At 39.7% G+C, this 13,546-nt stretch overlaps 1 protein-coding gene across 1 annotated transcript; it reads left to right on the plus strand.

Annotated features, from left to right (window-relative positions):
• Positions 1–393: 393 nt before the first annotated feature.
• Positions 394–2,725, plus strand: LOC119571984 (nucleolar protein 58-like; the record flags this gene model as incomplete). Its single annotated transcript, XM_037919037.1, has 2 exons — positions 394–500; positions 2,660–2,725. Coding segments are annotated over 2 exons (173 nt in total), but the record flags the coding sequence as incomplete, so codon positions are not given.
• Positions 2,726–13,546: the final 10,821 nt, after the last annotated feature.

Consider the following 13,546-nt stretch of genomic DNA (forward strand, 5'->3'; position numbering starts at 1 on the left):
GGGGGAGAGGGGGAATGAAAAGGTGAAAAAGGAAGGGCGGAGCGGGGAAACGCGAGAGCAAGAAAAATTTGGGGGAAAAAGGGAAAACGAGGAGCGAGAGAGCGGGGAAAATGAGAGAAAGAGAGAACGAGAGGAGCGAGAGAAGGGAAGGCGAAGAGAAAGGGGGGGGAGCGGAAGGGAGAAGAAAGGGGGAGAAAACGGGGGAAAACGAAAAAAGAAAAAGGGAAAAAGGGGGGGAAAAGGCCGGGAGCCAAAAAGCCCCCGAGAGAGCAAGAGCGCGGGGGCCCCCCAGAGCGAGAGCGGGAAAAGGAGGAAAAGAGAGACGGAAAAAGCGGGGAAAGAAGCGAGAAAAGAGCGAGAGGGCGAGAGGGCCGAAAGAGCGGGAAAAGGCAGGAGCAAGAGGAAAAAAAAAAACAAGAAAGCAAAAAAGGAGCAAGAGAAACAAGAGAGCAAAAAGAGCAAGAAGCAAGAGAGCAAAAGAAAAGCCCAGAAGCTAGAAAGCGGGGAGAGCGAAAAAGACTAGAAAACTAGAACTAGAGAGCTTTTTGAGAAAACGGAGAGGCGAGAGAGCGAAAAGACGGGGAGGAAAACGGAAAAGCGGGGGAGAGGGTGAAGCTAGGAGCCTAGAAGCGGAAGAAACGAGAGGCGCGAGGCGCGAGGCGGAGAAAACGAAAAGAGCGGGGAAGAACCCAGAGAGCCCAGAGAAACCGAGAGAGCAGAGAGCGGAAGGGAAACCCCAAAAAAAAGGGGGAAAAAAGGACTTTTGAGAGGAGAGAAAACCCAGGGGAAAAACGAAAAAAGAACAAGGGGGAGAGAGCGGGAAAAAAGAAAGCGGGGGGAAAAAGGGGGAAAAAAGGGGAAAAAAAGAGAGGAAGGAAAGGAGGGGGAAGAGGGGAACGAGAGAGCCGGGAAAGCAAAAGGGGGAGAGCGAAAGAAGCGAGAGAGCGGAGAAAAACGAGAAGCGAGAGAACGGAAAAAAAAAGGAAAAAGCGAGGGAAACAAAAACGAGGAAAAGCGAAGGGAAGGGGAAGAAAACAAAAGAGCGGGGAGAGCGGGGAGAGGAAAACAAAAAGAGCGAGAGAAAACGAAAAGTGGGAAAAAGGCGGAGAAAAAGAAGAAGGCGAGAGAAAACGAAGAACGAAGCCCAGAAAGAAACGAGAGGGGCGGGGGAGAGCGAGGAAAAAAAAACCGAAAAGGAAGGGGAAAGAGGGGAGGAAAAAAAAAAAAGCCGAAGAGAAGCGAGAGAAACGGGGGAGAGGAGAGAAAAGGGAAAACGAGGAAAAAAGAAAAAAACGAAAAAACGAGGAAAAACGGAGAGCGGGAAGCGAGAGAACGAGAGAGCCCGGGGGAAAAAAAAGAGAGCCCCGAGAAACGAGAGAACAAAAAAAAAGAAAGCGAGAGAAAAGAGAAAGGGGGCGAGAAACCGAGAGAGCGAGAGAAGCGAGAGAACGAGAGAGCAAGAAAAAAACAGGAAACGAAAAAGGGAAAGAGGAGCCAAGAAACGAGAGAACAAAAGAGCGAGAAAAAGGAGAAAGGGAGAAAAGCGGGAAAGGGAAACGAAAAGAAACAAGAGAGCGAAGAAAACGGGGAAAAGGGGGAGCCGGAAGAGAGGAGAGAAACGGGGAAAAGGAACAGAGACGAGGGAAAGAAACGAGGGAAAACGAAAAAAGCGAGAGGCGAGAGAAAACGGGGGGAAAGAAACGAGAGAACAGAAAACAGAGAGCGGGAAAAAAAAAGAAGAGCGGGGAGCGGGGGGGAGGAGAAAAAGAGAAGAAAAAAAAGACCCAGAAACAGAGAACGAAGAAAAGCGAGAGAAACCCCAGGAGACGGGGAAAAAAGAAACGAGAGAGCGAGAAAGCGAGAGAGGCCCGGGGGAAACAAAAAGAGCCAAAAAGAACGAGAAAAAAAAAAAGGAGAGCGAAGGAGCGGAAAGGAAAGGCCCGGAGGGAAAAAGAAGGAAAAAAAAAAAGAGGCGGGAAAAAAGGGAGAGGAGGAGAAAAGGGGGGAGGAAAAGCAAAAAGCAAGAGAAACCCAAGAGCGAGGAAACGAAAAAGAGGCGAGAGAGCGGAGGGGGAACCCAGAAGAAGCCGGGAAAGAGAACGAGAAAAAAAAAAAGAGGGAGAGAGCAAAAAAGCGAAGAAAAAAGAAGAGAACAGAGAGAAAAACGAAAAAAGCGGAGAGGGAAACGAGAAAACGAAGGGCCGAGAGACCCCGGAGGAAAACGGAGAGACGAGAAAGGAAAAAGGCGGAAAAAGAAACGAAGAGGAGAAAGGGGAAAGAAGCGAGAGAAAACCCAAAAGGGGGAAAAAGGGGAGAGGAAAACCGAAGAGGAAGCGGAAAGAAAAAAAACCCCAGGGGGAAGGGAAAAAGGGCGAAGAAAGGAAAGGCCCCGGGGAAAAAAGGAGGGCGAGAGCCCAAGACCCAGAGAAACGAGAAGCGGGGGAGGAAAACGAGAGAACGGGGGGAAAAAGGGAAAAAGGAAAACAAGAAACAAAGAAAACGGAGAAACGAGAGAGCCGGGGGGAAAAGCGGGAGAGGGGAGAAAAACGAAGAGCGAGGAAAGGGGAAGAAAAAAGAAGACGAGGAGAAAACCCAAAAGAAGCGGGGAAAAGCGGGAAAAAAAAGAAGGCGGGAAGACGGAGAGCGAGAGAGGGGAAAAAAACGAGAAACCCGAAAAGAGAGGCAGGGGAACCCAGAGGCCCGGAGAAACGAAGAGGCCCCGGAGGCGAGAAAGAAGGCGGGAAGGAGCGAGAAAAAACAAGAGACGAGAAAAAGGCAGGGAAGAGAAAAAGGGCCCGGGGAACAAAAAGGAAAAAAAACAAGAGGGGAAAACAGAGAACAAAAGAAGGAAAAGAAAGCGAGAGAGCCGAAGAAAAAGGACGAAAAGACCCGGAGAGCGAGAAAGGAGCGAGAGAGCGGGAAAAGCGAGAGAACAAAGGGAAAAAAAGGAGAAACAGAGAAAACCGGAGAGAAGCCCAGAGAACGAGGAGAAAACAAAAAAAGCCCGGGGAAGACGGGGGAAAAAGAAGGGGGGGGGAAAAGCGAAAAAGAGGGGGGAGGGGAGGGGAGAGGAGCGAGAAAAAACGAAAGACCGAGGAAAACGAAAAACGGGAAAAAAAAAAAAAAAAAAAAAAAAGGGGGAAGGGAGAGAGCGGAGAAGAGAAAAAAAAAAGAGGAAAAACCAGAAAGGGGGCGGGAAAAAGGAAACCCCAAAGAGCAGAGACGAGAGAGCGGGAAAAGGAAAAAAAAAAAAACGAGAAAAAAACCCCAAGACGAGAGACGAAGAAGGGAGAGGCGAGAGAAAAGAGAACCGAGAGAAAAAAAGGAAACAGGAGAAAAAGAGAGGGAAGAAAGGAGGAAAAGGGAGAAGGGGGAGGACGGAAAAAAAAGGGGAACAAGAGGGAAGGAAAGCCCGGGGGGCGGAGAACAAGAGGGCCGGGGGAGGCGAGAGACCCCAGAAAAAAAAAAAAAAAAAAAACAGAGACGAGAGAAGCAGAAGAGCAGAGGGGGAAAAGGGGGAAGGGAAAAAAAAAGAAAACCCGGGGGGGAAGACGGAGAGGGGAAGAAACCCCGGGGGGGGAAAAAGGGGGGGGGGGGAGAGAAAAAAAGGAAACAGAAGCCCGGGGAAGGGGGAAAAGAAAAAAAAGAAGGGGAGGGGGAGGGAAAAGAGGGAAAAAAAGGGGGAAAAGGGGAGAGGGGGAGAGGGCGAGAAAGAACGAAAAGAGGGAAAGAGAGGCGGAGAGGAAAGCGAGAAAGCAGAGAAAAAAGAGGGGAGAAGGAGGGGGAAAAAAAAAAAAAAAAAAAAGAGAGGGGGGAGAAAAAAAGGGGGGAGGAAAGAAAGCGGAGAGGCCGGGGAAAGAGAGGGAAAAAAGAAAGAAGGGGAAAAAACAAACCCGGGCCCCCGGGGGGGAGGGGGGAAAACAAAAACCAGAGGCAGAAAAAAAAAACCCCAAAACCCCCAAGGGCGGGGAGGGGAGAGGGGGGAAAAACCCCAAGGGGGGGGGGAAAAAGGGAAAAGGGGGAAAAGGGGGGGAAAAAAAAAGGGAGGAAGGGGGGCGAGAGGAAAAAAAAGGGAAAGGGAAAAGGAGGAGGGGAAAAAAGAAAAAAAGAAAATTTTAATTTTTTTTTCCCGGGGGCCCAAGGAAAAAAAATTTTTTTTTTCCCCCCCCCCCAAAAAAAACCCCCCCGGGGGGGGAAAAAAAAAAAAGGGGGGGGGGGGCCCCTTTTTTTTGGGGGGGGGGGGGGAAAAAAAAAAAAAAACCCCCCCCCCCCCCTTTTTTTTCCCTTTCCCCTTTTTTTCCCCCTTTCCCTTTTTCCCTTTTTTTCCCTTTTTTCTCTCCTTTTTTAAAAAAAATTTTTTCCCCCCCTTTTTTTTTCCCATCCACTTCTGAATTAATGTTTTTTTTTTCCCCTTTCCCCCCCCCTCTTCCCCCCCCCCCTCCCCTCTTCCCCACCCTTCCTCTTTCCCCCTCCCTTTTCCCTTTCTCCTTCTTCTCCCTTCTTTTCCCCCTTCTCCCCCCCTTTTTCTTTCCCCTTCCTCCCCCTTTTCCCCTCGTAAAATTTGGGGCCAAAACCCCCAGGGGGGGTTTTTTAAGTTTTTTAGTAAAAAATTTCCTATTCGTTTTTTTTTAAATGCACTTTGTTTTTATAAACTTTTAAAAGCCCCCCCCACTTTTTTTTTTTTAAATTTTTTGGAATTTTTTTTTTTTAAAAAAAAAAATTTTCCCTTCCCCGCATATATTTCCCCAAAATTATACCAACTTTTCCCCCCCTGTTTTTTCCCAAAAAAAAACCTTAAATAAAAAAGGAAAAGGGGTAAGGTACACTCCCCCCTTTATCCCCCCTAAATTAATTTTTTTTGCACGCCTTTTTTTTTCGCTTTTTTAAAAAGGGCCCCACCAATTTTTTTTTTTTTTTTTTTTCCCGCAAAAATTTCCCCCATGAAAACCCCCCCTTTGGGGAAAAAACCCACGGGGTTGGGGGTTTTTTTTTTTTCTTCCCTCCGGGCCCCCCCCAAGCGAAAGGGGAAAAAAAGAACTTCCCCCCCTCATCGCTTGGTTTTTTTTTTTTTTTAAAGGGCCCCCCTTTTTTTTTTTTTCCCCATTTTCGAAATAAGGGGGGGCCCGGTTTTTTTAAGAAAGGGGTTTTTTTTTTTTTTTTTTTTTTTTTTTTTTTTTTTTTTTTTTTTTTTTTTTTTTTTTAAAAGATGGTAAAAAAAAAGATTTTTTTTTTTTTTTTTTTTTTTTAAAAGTTTTTTTTTTTTTTTTTGTGGTTTTTTTTTTTTTTTTTTTTTTTTTTTTTTTTTTTTTAAGAAATTTGAAAAAAAATTTTTTTAAAAAGGGTTTTTAAAAGGAAATCTTTTTTTTAAAAGGGCCAGTTTTTTTTTTTAAGACTATTTTTGGGGTTTTTTTTTTTAAACCCCCAAATTTTTACCAAAGCAAAAATTATTTTTTTTTTTAAGGGATGTTTGGGGGGAAGCCCTTTATGGGCCCCTAGTTTTTAAGCCAAACTATTTTTTTAAGGAATTTATTTTTAAAAGGGCGTTTTTCCCCCCCCCCCTTCGTCCCCCGGGCAGTTTTCCCGGGGGTTTCCCCCCCCCCCCTCCCCCCCCCCCCCCCCCCCTTTTTCCCCCCCACCCGACTGACAGGTCCCCCCCCCTTTTCCTCCCCCGGTTTTCTGGGGGGTCCCCCCCCGCAAAAGGGGGACCCCAAACCCCCCCCCCCGGAAAAAGGCCCCCGCGCCAAAAAACGGCCAAAACCATGGGATCCCTGCCTTTTGGGGGGTGGGCCTTTTAAACGGCCCCGGTGGTGGTGCCCATAAGGGGGCCCCCCTTCCTTTTGGCCCGGAAAAGGACCCCCCCAAAACCCCCCCCGGTGCGGGTTTCCCCAAACCCGCCACAAAGAAAAAATTCCTCCGTGGGGGCGGCAAAGGGGGGCCCCTCCCCCGGGTACCAAATTTTTCCGCCCCCCATGGGCCACCTTTCCCCCTTTTCCCCCCCCCCCCCCCCCCCCCACAGCCATTTTTGATTTTTTACGGGGAAAAAATTTTTTTAGGGCCGGCACGGAAGAGGAAAACCACCCAAAAAACCGCCCCGGGGGAGAAAAGGAGGCGAAAAAAGAAAGGGGAATAATAACCCAAAGGAAAAAAGAAAAAGGGCCGAAAAGGTAAGCGAGGAATGGGAAAGGAAATTTTATTTTTTTTTTTTAATTTTATTATTTTTTTTTTTTTAAAAGCTTTTTTTGGGGGGTTTTTCTGTTTTTTTTTTTTTTTTTTTTTTTGTTTTTTTTTTTTTGTTTTTTTTTTTTTTTTTTGGTTTGTTTTTTTTTTTTTTTTTTTTTTTTTTTTTTTTTTTTTTTTTTTTTTTTTCCCAAAAAGGGTTTTTTTTTTTTTTTTTTTTTTTTTTTTTTTTTTTTTTTTTTTTTTCGTAAAAACGTTTTTTTGGGTTAAATTTTACAATTAAAAGAAAAAAAAAAACCCCTTGGGGTTTTTTTTTTTTTCAAAAAAAAGTTTAAAAAAAAGAATTTTTTTTTTTTTTTTTTTTTTTTTGTTTTTTGTTTTTTCCAAAAAAAAAATTTTTTTTTTTTTTTTTCCCCCGAAAGGAACAGGGGAAAAAAGGGGAAAAAAAGAAATTCCCAAAAAAATAAAGGGAAAGGAAAAAAATTTTTTTTTTTTTAAAATTTTTTTAAAAAAAAAAAAACCCCTCCCCCGGGCAAAAAATTTTAATTTTTTTAAAGTTTTTTTTGTCAAAAAAAAAAAAAAGGGGGAAAAGAAAAAAAAAAAAAAAAAATAAAAAAACCCAAAAAACAAAGGGAAACGGGGGTTGGGGAAAAAAAAACCCCAAAAAAAAAAAAGGGGAGGAAAATTTTTTTTAAGAAAATAAAAAAGTTTTTGAAAGAAAGCCCCGGGCTTAATTTTTAAAAAAAAATTTCCAATAGGACCCCAAAAAAAAAAAGGGGGGGGGGGGGGAGGGGGGAGAAAAAAAGGGGGGGGGCAAAAATTCAAACAAAAAATTTTTTTTAAATTTTTGGCTTTTTAAAAAAAAAACCCAAACAAACGAAAAGAAAAAGTTCCAATTTTCAAATTTTTTTTTTTTTTTTTTTTAAAGGAAATTTTTAAATTTTTTGCAAAAAAAAATTTTTTGGAAAAAAAAAAAAAAAGGGTTTTTTTTTAAAAAAATGCCCCAATGGAAACTGGAACAGTTGTTTCCCCTTTTAAAAAAAAATTTTTTTTTTTTTTTTTTTTTTTTTTTTTTTTTAAATTTTTGGTTTTTAAAACTAAATTTTTAAAACCAAAAAAAGGCCCCCCAAAAACCAAAAAAAAAAAGGGTTTTTTTCCCAAAAAAAAAAAAAAAAAACAACAACCCAAAAAGCCCGGCAGTTTTTAAAAATTTTTTTTCCTTTTTAAAATTTTGTTTTTAAAAAAAATGGGTTTTTTTAAAATTATTTTTTTTAATTTTTTAAACCTAAAACAACCCCACAAGTAAATTTCAGCCCTTTTTTTTTCCCCCCCCCCAAACCCCAAACCAACCCCCCCCCCTTTTTTTTTCAAAAAAATTTTTTGTTTTTTTTTTTTTTTCCCCCCCCCTTTTAAAAAAGTTGGCCTTTTTTAAAAAAATGGTTTTTTTTTTTTTAAACTTAATTTTTTTTTTTTTCGTTTTTTTAAAAAATATTTTTCCCCTCTTCTGTAAAAAGGGGCCTTTGCAAAAATTTGGGTTTCTTTTTTTTTTTAAAAAAAAAAAGGTTTGGGTTTTTTTTTTTTTTTTCCCTTCCCGGCCCCCGGCCCCCTTATTGGAAAAGGGAACCCCAAAACGGTTTTAAAAGGGTTTTTTTTTTTAATGGTACGAAGGGGGGGGGGGTTTTTTTTTTTTTTTTGGGGTTGGGTTTTTTGGGGGGGGGGTTTTTGGGGGGGGTTTTTTTTTTTTGGGGGTGGGTTTTTTTTTGGGGGGGGGTTTTGGTGGGGGGGGTTTTTTTGGGGGGGGGGGTTGGGGGTTTTTGGGGGGGGTTGGGGGGTTTTGGGGTGGGTTTTTTGGGGGTTGGTTGGTTGGGTTGGGGGGGGGGGGGGGGGGGGGGGAAATTGTGTTTTTTTTTTTTTTTTTGTTTTTTTTTGGGGGGGTTTTTTTTGGGGGGGGAAAAGGGGGGGGGGAAGCCCCTTAAACACCTTGGGGGTTTTTTTTTTTTTTTTTAAATTTTTTTTGGGGTCCCCGTGGTTTTTTTTTTTTTTGTTTTTTTTCCCCGTTTTTATTTTTCGTGCTGAAGTTTTTTTTAAAAATATCGCTGGTTTTTTTTTAAAAAGTAAAATTCCCAGGTTTTTTTTTTTTTTGCGAAACCCCTTATGAAAATTCGCATTACTGGGGTTTTTTTTTTTTTTTTTTTTTTTTAATTTTTTTGTTATTAAAATAAAAATTTTTTTTAAATTTTTTTTTTTAAACCCGGGAAAAGATAGTAAAAAAATTTTTTTCCAATGAAATAACTATTTTCCATGTTTTTTTTTTCCCCATTTTAAAAGGGGAAATTTTGCTTAAAAGATTTTTACTGGGGGTTTTTTTTTTTTTCCCCCCCCAATCCCCCTTTTCTACTACAGTAAAACCCCCTTTATACTCTGTGGTTCCCCCACCCCTAATTTTCCCGGTTACATAAACCGTTTTTTTTTTCCCCCGCAAAACCCCCCCCCAAACCCCCCCCCAAAATTTTTTTTCCCCCCCAGGGCCCCCCCGAGGCGGGGGGGGGGGGGGGGGGCGGAAGGGGGAACAAAGCCCCCCCCAACCCCGGGGGGGGGGGGAAACCCCAGAACCCCCCGCCTTCCCCCAAAACCCCCTCCCCAAAAAGCCGGTCGCCCCGAAAAAAATCTCCCAACAACGGGGGGCCCGGTGGGGCCCCCCCTTGTCCCCCCCCCCCGTGGGAGCGAGGGGGTCCCCAGACTGGAGGGAAAAAATTTTCCCCCCCCAAGGAAAAAACCCCCGAAAAGAAAAAAACCCCCAAGAAAGGAGAAACCCCCCCGGAAAAGCCAAGCCCGGGGAAAAAGGAAAAGGCCCCCCCCAAGACGCTCCCCCAAAAACCCCAAAAACGGGGGGGCCCCCCCCCCGTGGGGTTTTTGGGTTGGGGCTTTTTTCCCCCCCCCCTTTTTCGTGAACCCGGGGGCCCTTTTCCCCTTTTAATGTCCCTAATGCCCCCGGCCCCCTTTTTTTACTTTTTTCCCTTCCTCCAAAAGTTTTTTTTCCATCCTTTTTCCCCCCTGGGGTTTCGGCTTTTCTTTTTAAACCCAAACCCCCCAAACCCCCTCAAACTAAAACCACCTTTTACCCCCGGGGTTTTTTTTTTTTAAAAAAAGAGGCCCTTTTAAAAAAGGGATTCCCTTTTTTTGGCAGGAAAGGCTTTAGGGTCCCCCCCCGGGGAAAAGGGGGCGCTTTTAGAGGAAGTTTCCCCCCCCCCCAAAACCCCCGCGAGGGGCCCCCGGGCCGGAACGCCCCCCCCGTGGGGCCCCCAAAAGGTGGGGAAAGGTGGGGAAAAAAAGTAACTCCCCCTGGGGGGTATTTTTTTGTGGTATACAAGCCCCTTTCACTGTTTTTAATAATTAACGCCTTTTTTTTTTTTCGAGGGTGTGGCCCTCCCTTCCCCCCCCGCCCCCGGGATGAAACCCCCTTTTTTGGGGAAATTTTAAAAAAAAAAAAATGTAGAAACTCGTGGAAAAGTTCCCCCCCCCCCCCCCGGGAAAAAAACTCCCCATACTGGGGAAAATACGAATCATAAAAAGTTTTTTTTTTTCCCGGGGGGGCCCCCGGAAAAAAAACGTCCCCCCCCCCCCCCCCAAAAAAAGAGTTTTTTTTAAAAAAAAATTAGAGGGTCCCCAGCAATTTTCATTTTTAAAATTATAAATTTTTTTTCCAAAAAATATCACTAATTTAAAGCCCCCCCCAAAAAGACATATATATCGGTTTTTTTGGAAAATTTTCGCATGAGTAAAATGTAAAAAGGATTTTCTTTTTCCCCCAAAACAGGCCCTTTCATCCAAGGGGGAAAGTTTAAAAAAAAAAAAAAAAAAAATAAAAATTTTTTTTGTTTTAAAAATTTTTCCCCCAAGTTTGTTTTTTTTTTTTTTTTTTATATCCCCAACCCCCGAAGTTAAAAAACCCCTAATGTTTTTTTTTTTTTAAAAAAAAAGCAAATAGTCCCCCTATCGGAAAAAATTTTTTAAAAATTTGCCCAGACCCCCACAATTTTTTTTTGGATGTAAAGTTTAAAAAATTTCGTTTCCCCTGGGGAAAAAATAAAAAAAAAAAAAAAACTTTTTTTTTTGGGATAAAGGGAACTTTTGTTTTTCCAACCAAAAAAAGAAATAAAATAAACTGAAAATGGTTTTGAGTAAAACCGTCGTTGCCCCAAAACCAAAAACCTTTCCATGGGGGGGGGGGGGCCCAGATTCTCCCGTAAGGGGGGGGGTTTAATCGCCCAAACAGCTTTTCCCCCTTTTTGGCTTTTCCCCCGTCCCCCCTGGTGGGAACGGTTTTTTTTGGTTTTTCCCCCCCCCCCCCCGTGGGGGGTTAGTATTTGTCCCCCCCCAGAGCCCCCACCCGCCAAACTATGAAACACGGGAAAAAAGGAAAAAAAGGTTTCCCTTTTTTTTTTTTTTTTGGGGGAAAAAAATTTCCCCCTTCCTCCCCCCTTTTCCCCAAATCCCCAAACCCCGGTTTTTTTTTTTTCCCCCCCGGTGAAATTTTTTCCCCCAAATCCCCAAAAGTCAAAATGGGGAAACAGGAACCCCTTCCAAAGAATTTCAGAAGGAAGGCCCCAATAAAAAAAAACCCAAACTCTTGGAAACCTTTTTTTTTTTTTAAAAGGTGGAAAAAGAAGTGGGTTTTTTTTTCCCGGCCCCCTTTGGGTTTCCCTTTCCAACATTTAACTTTCCCCCCCCCCCCCCAAAGTGAAAAAGTTTTTTTTAAATTATCTGCAAAATTTAAAAATAAAATTTTTTAGGAATTGTTTTTTTTTTTTTTTTTTCCCTATGAAAGTTTTTTTTTTTGTAAAAATTTTGGAAAAAAACCCCCAAAAAGTTTTTTTTTTTTTTTTTTTTAAAAAAACACTTTTTATGACTTTATAATAGAAAAAAAAACGTGGGGGTGAATTTTTTCAAAAGTGGGAAAGGGGAAAAAAAATTTGGGGATGTTTTTTAAAAGTTGGGTTTTTTTACAATCTTTTAAAAAAAGGGGGGAAATGTTTTTTTTTTTCACAATGAATTTTTTTTAAAAAGGTGGGTTTTTTTTTTTTTTTTTTCCCATGAAAAAAAACCCCCTGCGCACGCCCCCGTTTTTGAGTGGATGGGGGGGGTTTTTGGGGGGTGGGGGTTTTTTTTTTGGGGGGGGGGAAATGAAAATATTTTTAAATCCCCCCCCTTTGGGTTTAGTGGGGGACCCCCCGGGGGTGTAGCGGGAAAGAAAAGGTCCCCCCCCCATGCAAAATTTTTTTTTTAAAAAATTTTTCCCTTAAAGATCATCGGCATTTTTTTGTTTTTTTTTTTCGGAAAGTCCCCATGTGAAAGTGGGAAAAAATTTTTTCGGGAAAAAACCCACAAATTAATCCCTAAGTAAAATTTTTTTTTAAATATTTTTTATTAATAAAATTTTTATAATATCCATTTAGGAAGTGGTCCCCCCCCCGGGCTTTTTAAAAACCCCTTTTTCAACCCCAGGCCAGAAACTCTTCCCCCCGGGGAAAAGAAAAACCCCTTTTTCCAATTGAAAAAAGGCTGCCTTTGGACCCCCGCCCCCCCCCTCCTGTAAAATCGAACCCCCCTATAAAAGAAAAAAAAAAAAAATCTCGTGATCCCTAAAATTCTCCCCAAAAAAATCATTTTCCCTCAAAAAGAAAACGAAGGTTTCCCTTGTCCCCCCCCCACTCAAAATTTAGGGAAAACCCCCCACCCCCCTTTTTATCTTCCTGTAAAACCCCCCTGAAATTTCCCCCCCCATTTCCCCCCCCCCGGGCCCCCGGTTTTTTTTTTTTTTCCCCCCCCTTGGGGAAAAATTTTTTTTTTAAATGAATGAAGGCGTTTTTAATTAAATTTTTTTTTTTTTTTTTTTCCCTGGGGATTTTTGGGTTTTTTTTTTTTTTCCCTGGGTGAAATTTTTTTTTCCCCCAAAAATTTTTGGGGGTTCCCCCCCTTTTTTTTTTTTTTTTTTTATTTTTTGGGGGTTTTTTTTTTTTTTTTTTTTTTTTTTAAAAATAAAAAGACACGCGCGCCCCGGCCCGCCACCAAACAAACCCAAACCCAAAAAACCACAACACACAACACCCCAAACCCCAAAACACACACAACCAAAAACAACCAAAAACAAACCACAACCCACAACACCAAAACACACACCCACACACACACACCCACCCCAAAACACCACCCACAACACCAAACCACACACAGATACATTTTTATACATACAATATTTATTACACCCCTTTAATAACATAAAATTTTTAATATTTTTTTAATTATATATAAATTTAAAATTTTTTTTTATACAATATATAATTATATTTTAAAATTTTATATTATAAAAATTTAATTATATATATATATTATTTTTTATTTAAATATAATTAAAAAATAATTTTTTTATTAAAAAAATATAAAATTATTAAAAATATATAAAAATTTTAAAATTTTATAATTTATTTTAAAAATATATTATTATTTTTTTTTTATTATATTATATATATATTACATTTTTTGCCGTGTTTTTGGGGTTTTTTGGTGTTTTTGGGGTTGTGGGGGTTTGGTGTTTTTTTGGGGGGGGGTTTGGGGGGTTGGGGGTGGGGTTGGGGTGGGTGTGTTTGTGGTGTTGGGGGTGGGGTTTGGGTTGGGGTTTTTGGTTTGGCAAAATTAAAAAATTTTTTTTAATTAATATATAAAATTTAAATTAATATATATAATATTAATAATAATTTTAATTAATATAAAATAAAACACACCACCAAACAAACCCCACAAAAATTTAAATTATTTATTTTAAAAATAAAATTAAAAATAAATTATATATATTATATTAAAAAAAATAAATATTTAATTTATATAAATTTAAAAATATGTTTAATTGTAAAAATGTTTTTAAAAATTTAAAAAAATATTGTTTAAAATTTTAAAATAAAATTAAAAGTTTTTTAATTTATTATTTAATATTATTTTAAATATTTATATAATATTATAATATATTTTATTAATTTTATTAATTATTTTAAAATAAATTTTAATAAAAATAAAAAAAAATATATTTTATTATAATTTTTATATTATATTTAAAATATTATAAAAAATATAAATAATATTTTAATAAAAATTATATATAAATTTTAAAAATTTTTTTTTTTTTTTTTTTTTTTTTTTTTTTTTTTTTTTTTTTTTTTTTTTTCTTTTTTTTTTTTTTTTTTTTTTTTTTTTTTTCTTTTTTTTTTTTTTGTATAACAAAATAAAATATTTTCCCTACATACATACATAATTAATTTTAATATATATAATATAAAAATTAAAAATATATATTTAATTTTTTATATTATTTTAT

Source organism: Penaeus monodon, unplaced genomic scaffold (genome assembly GCF_015228065.2).
Source record: "Penaeus monodon isolate SGIC_2016 unplaced genomic scaffold, NSTDA_Pmon_1 PmonScaffold_8938, whole genome shotgun sequence".
NCBI lineage: Eukaryota > Metazoa > Arthropoda > Malacostraca > Decapoda > Penaeidae > Penaeus > Penaeus monodon.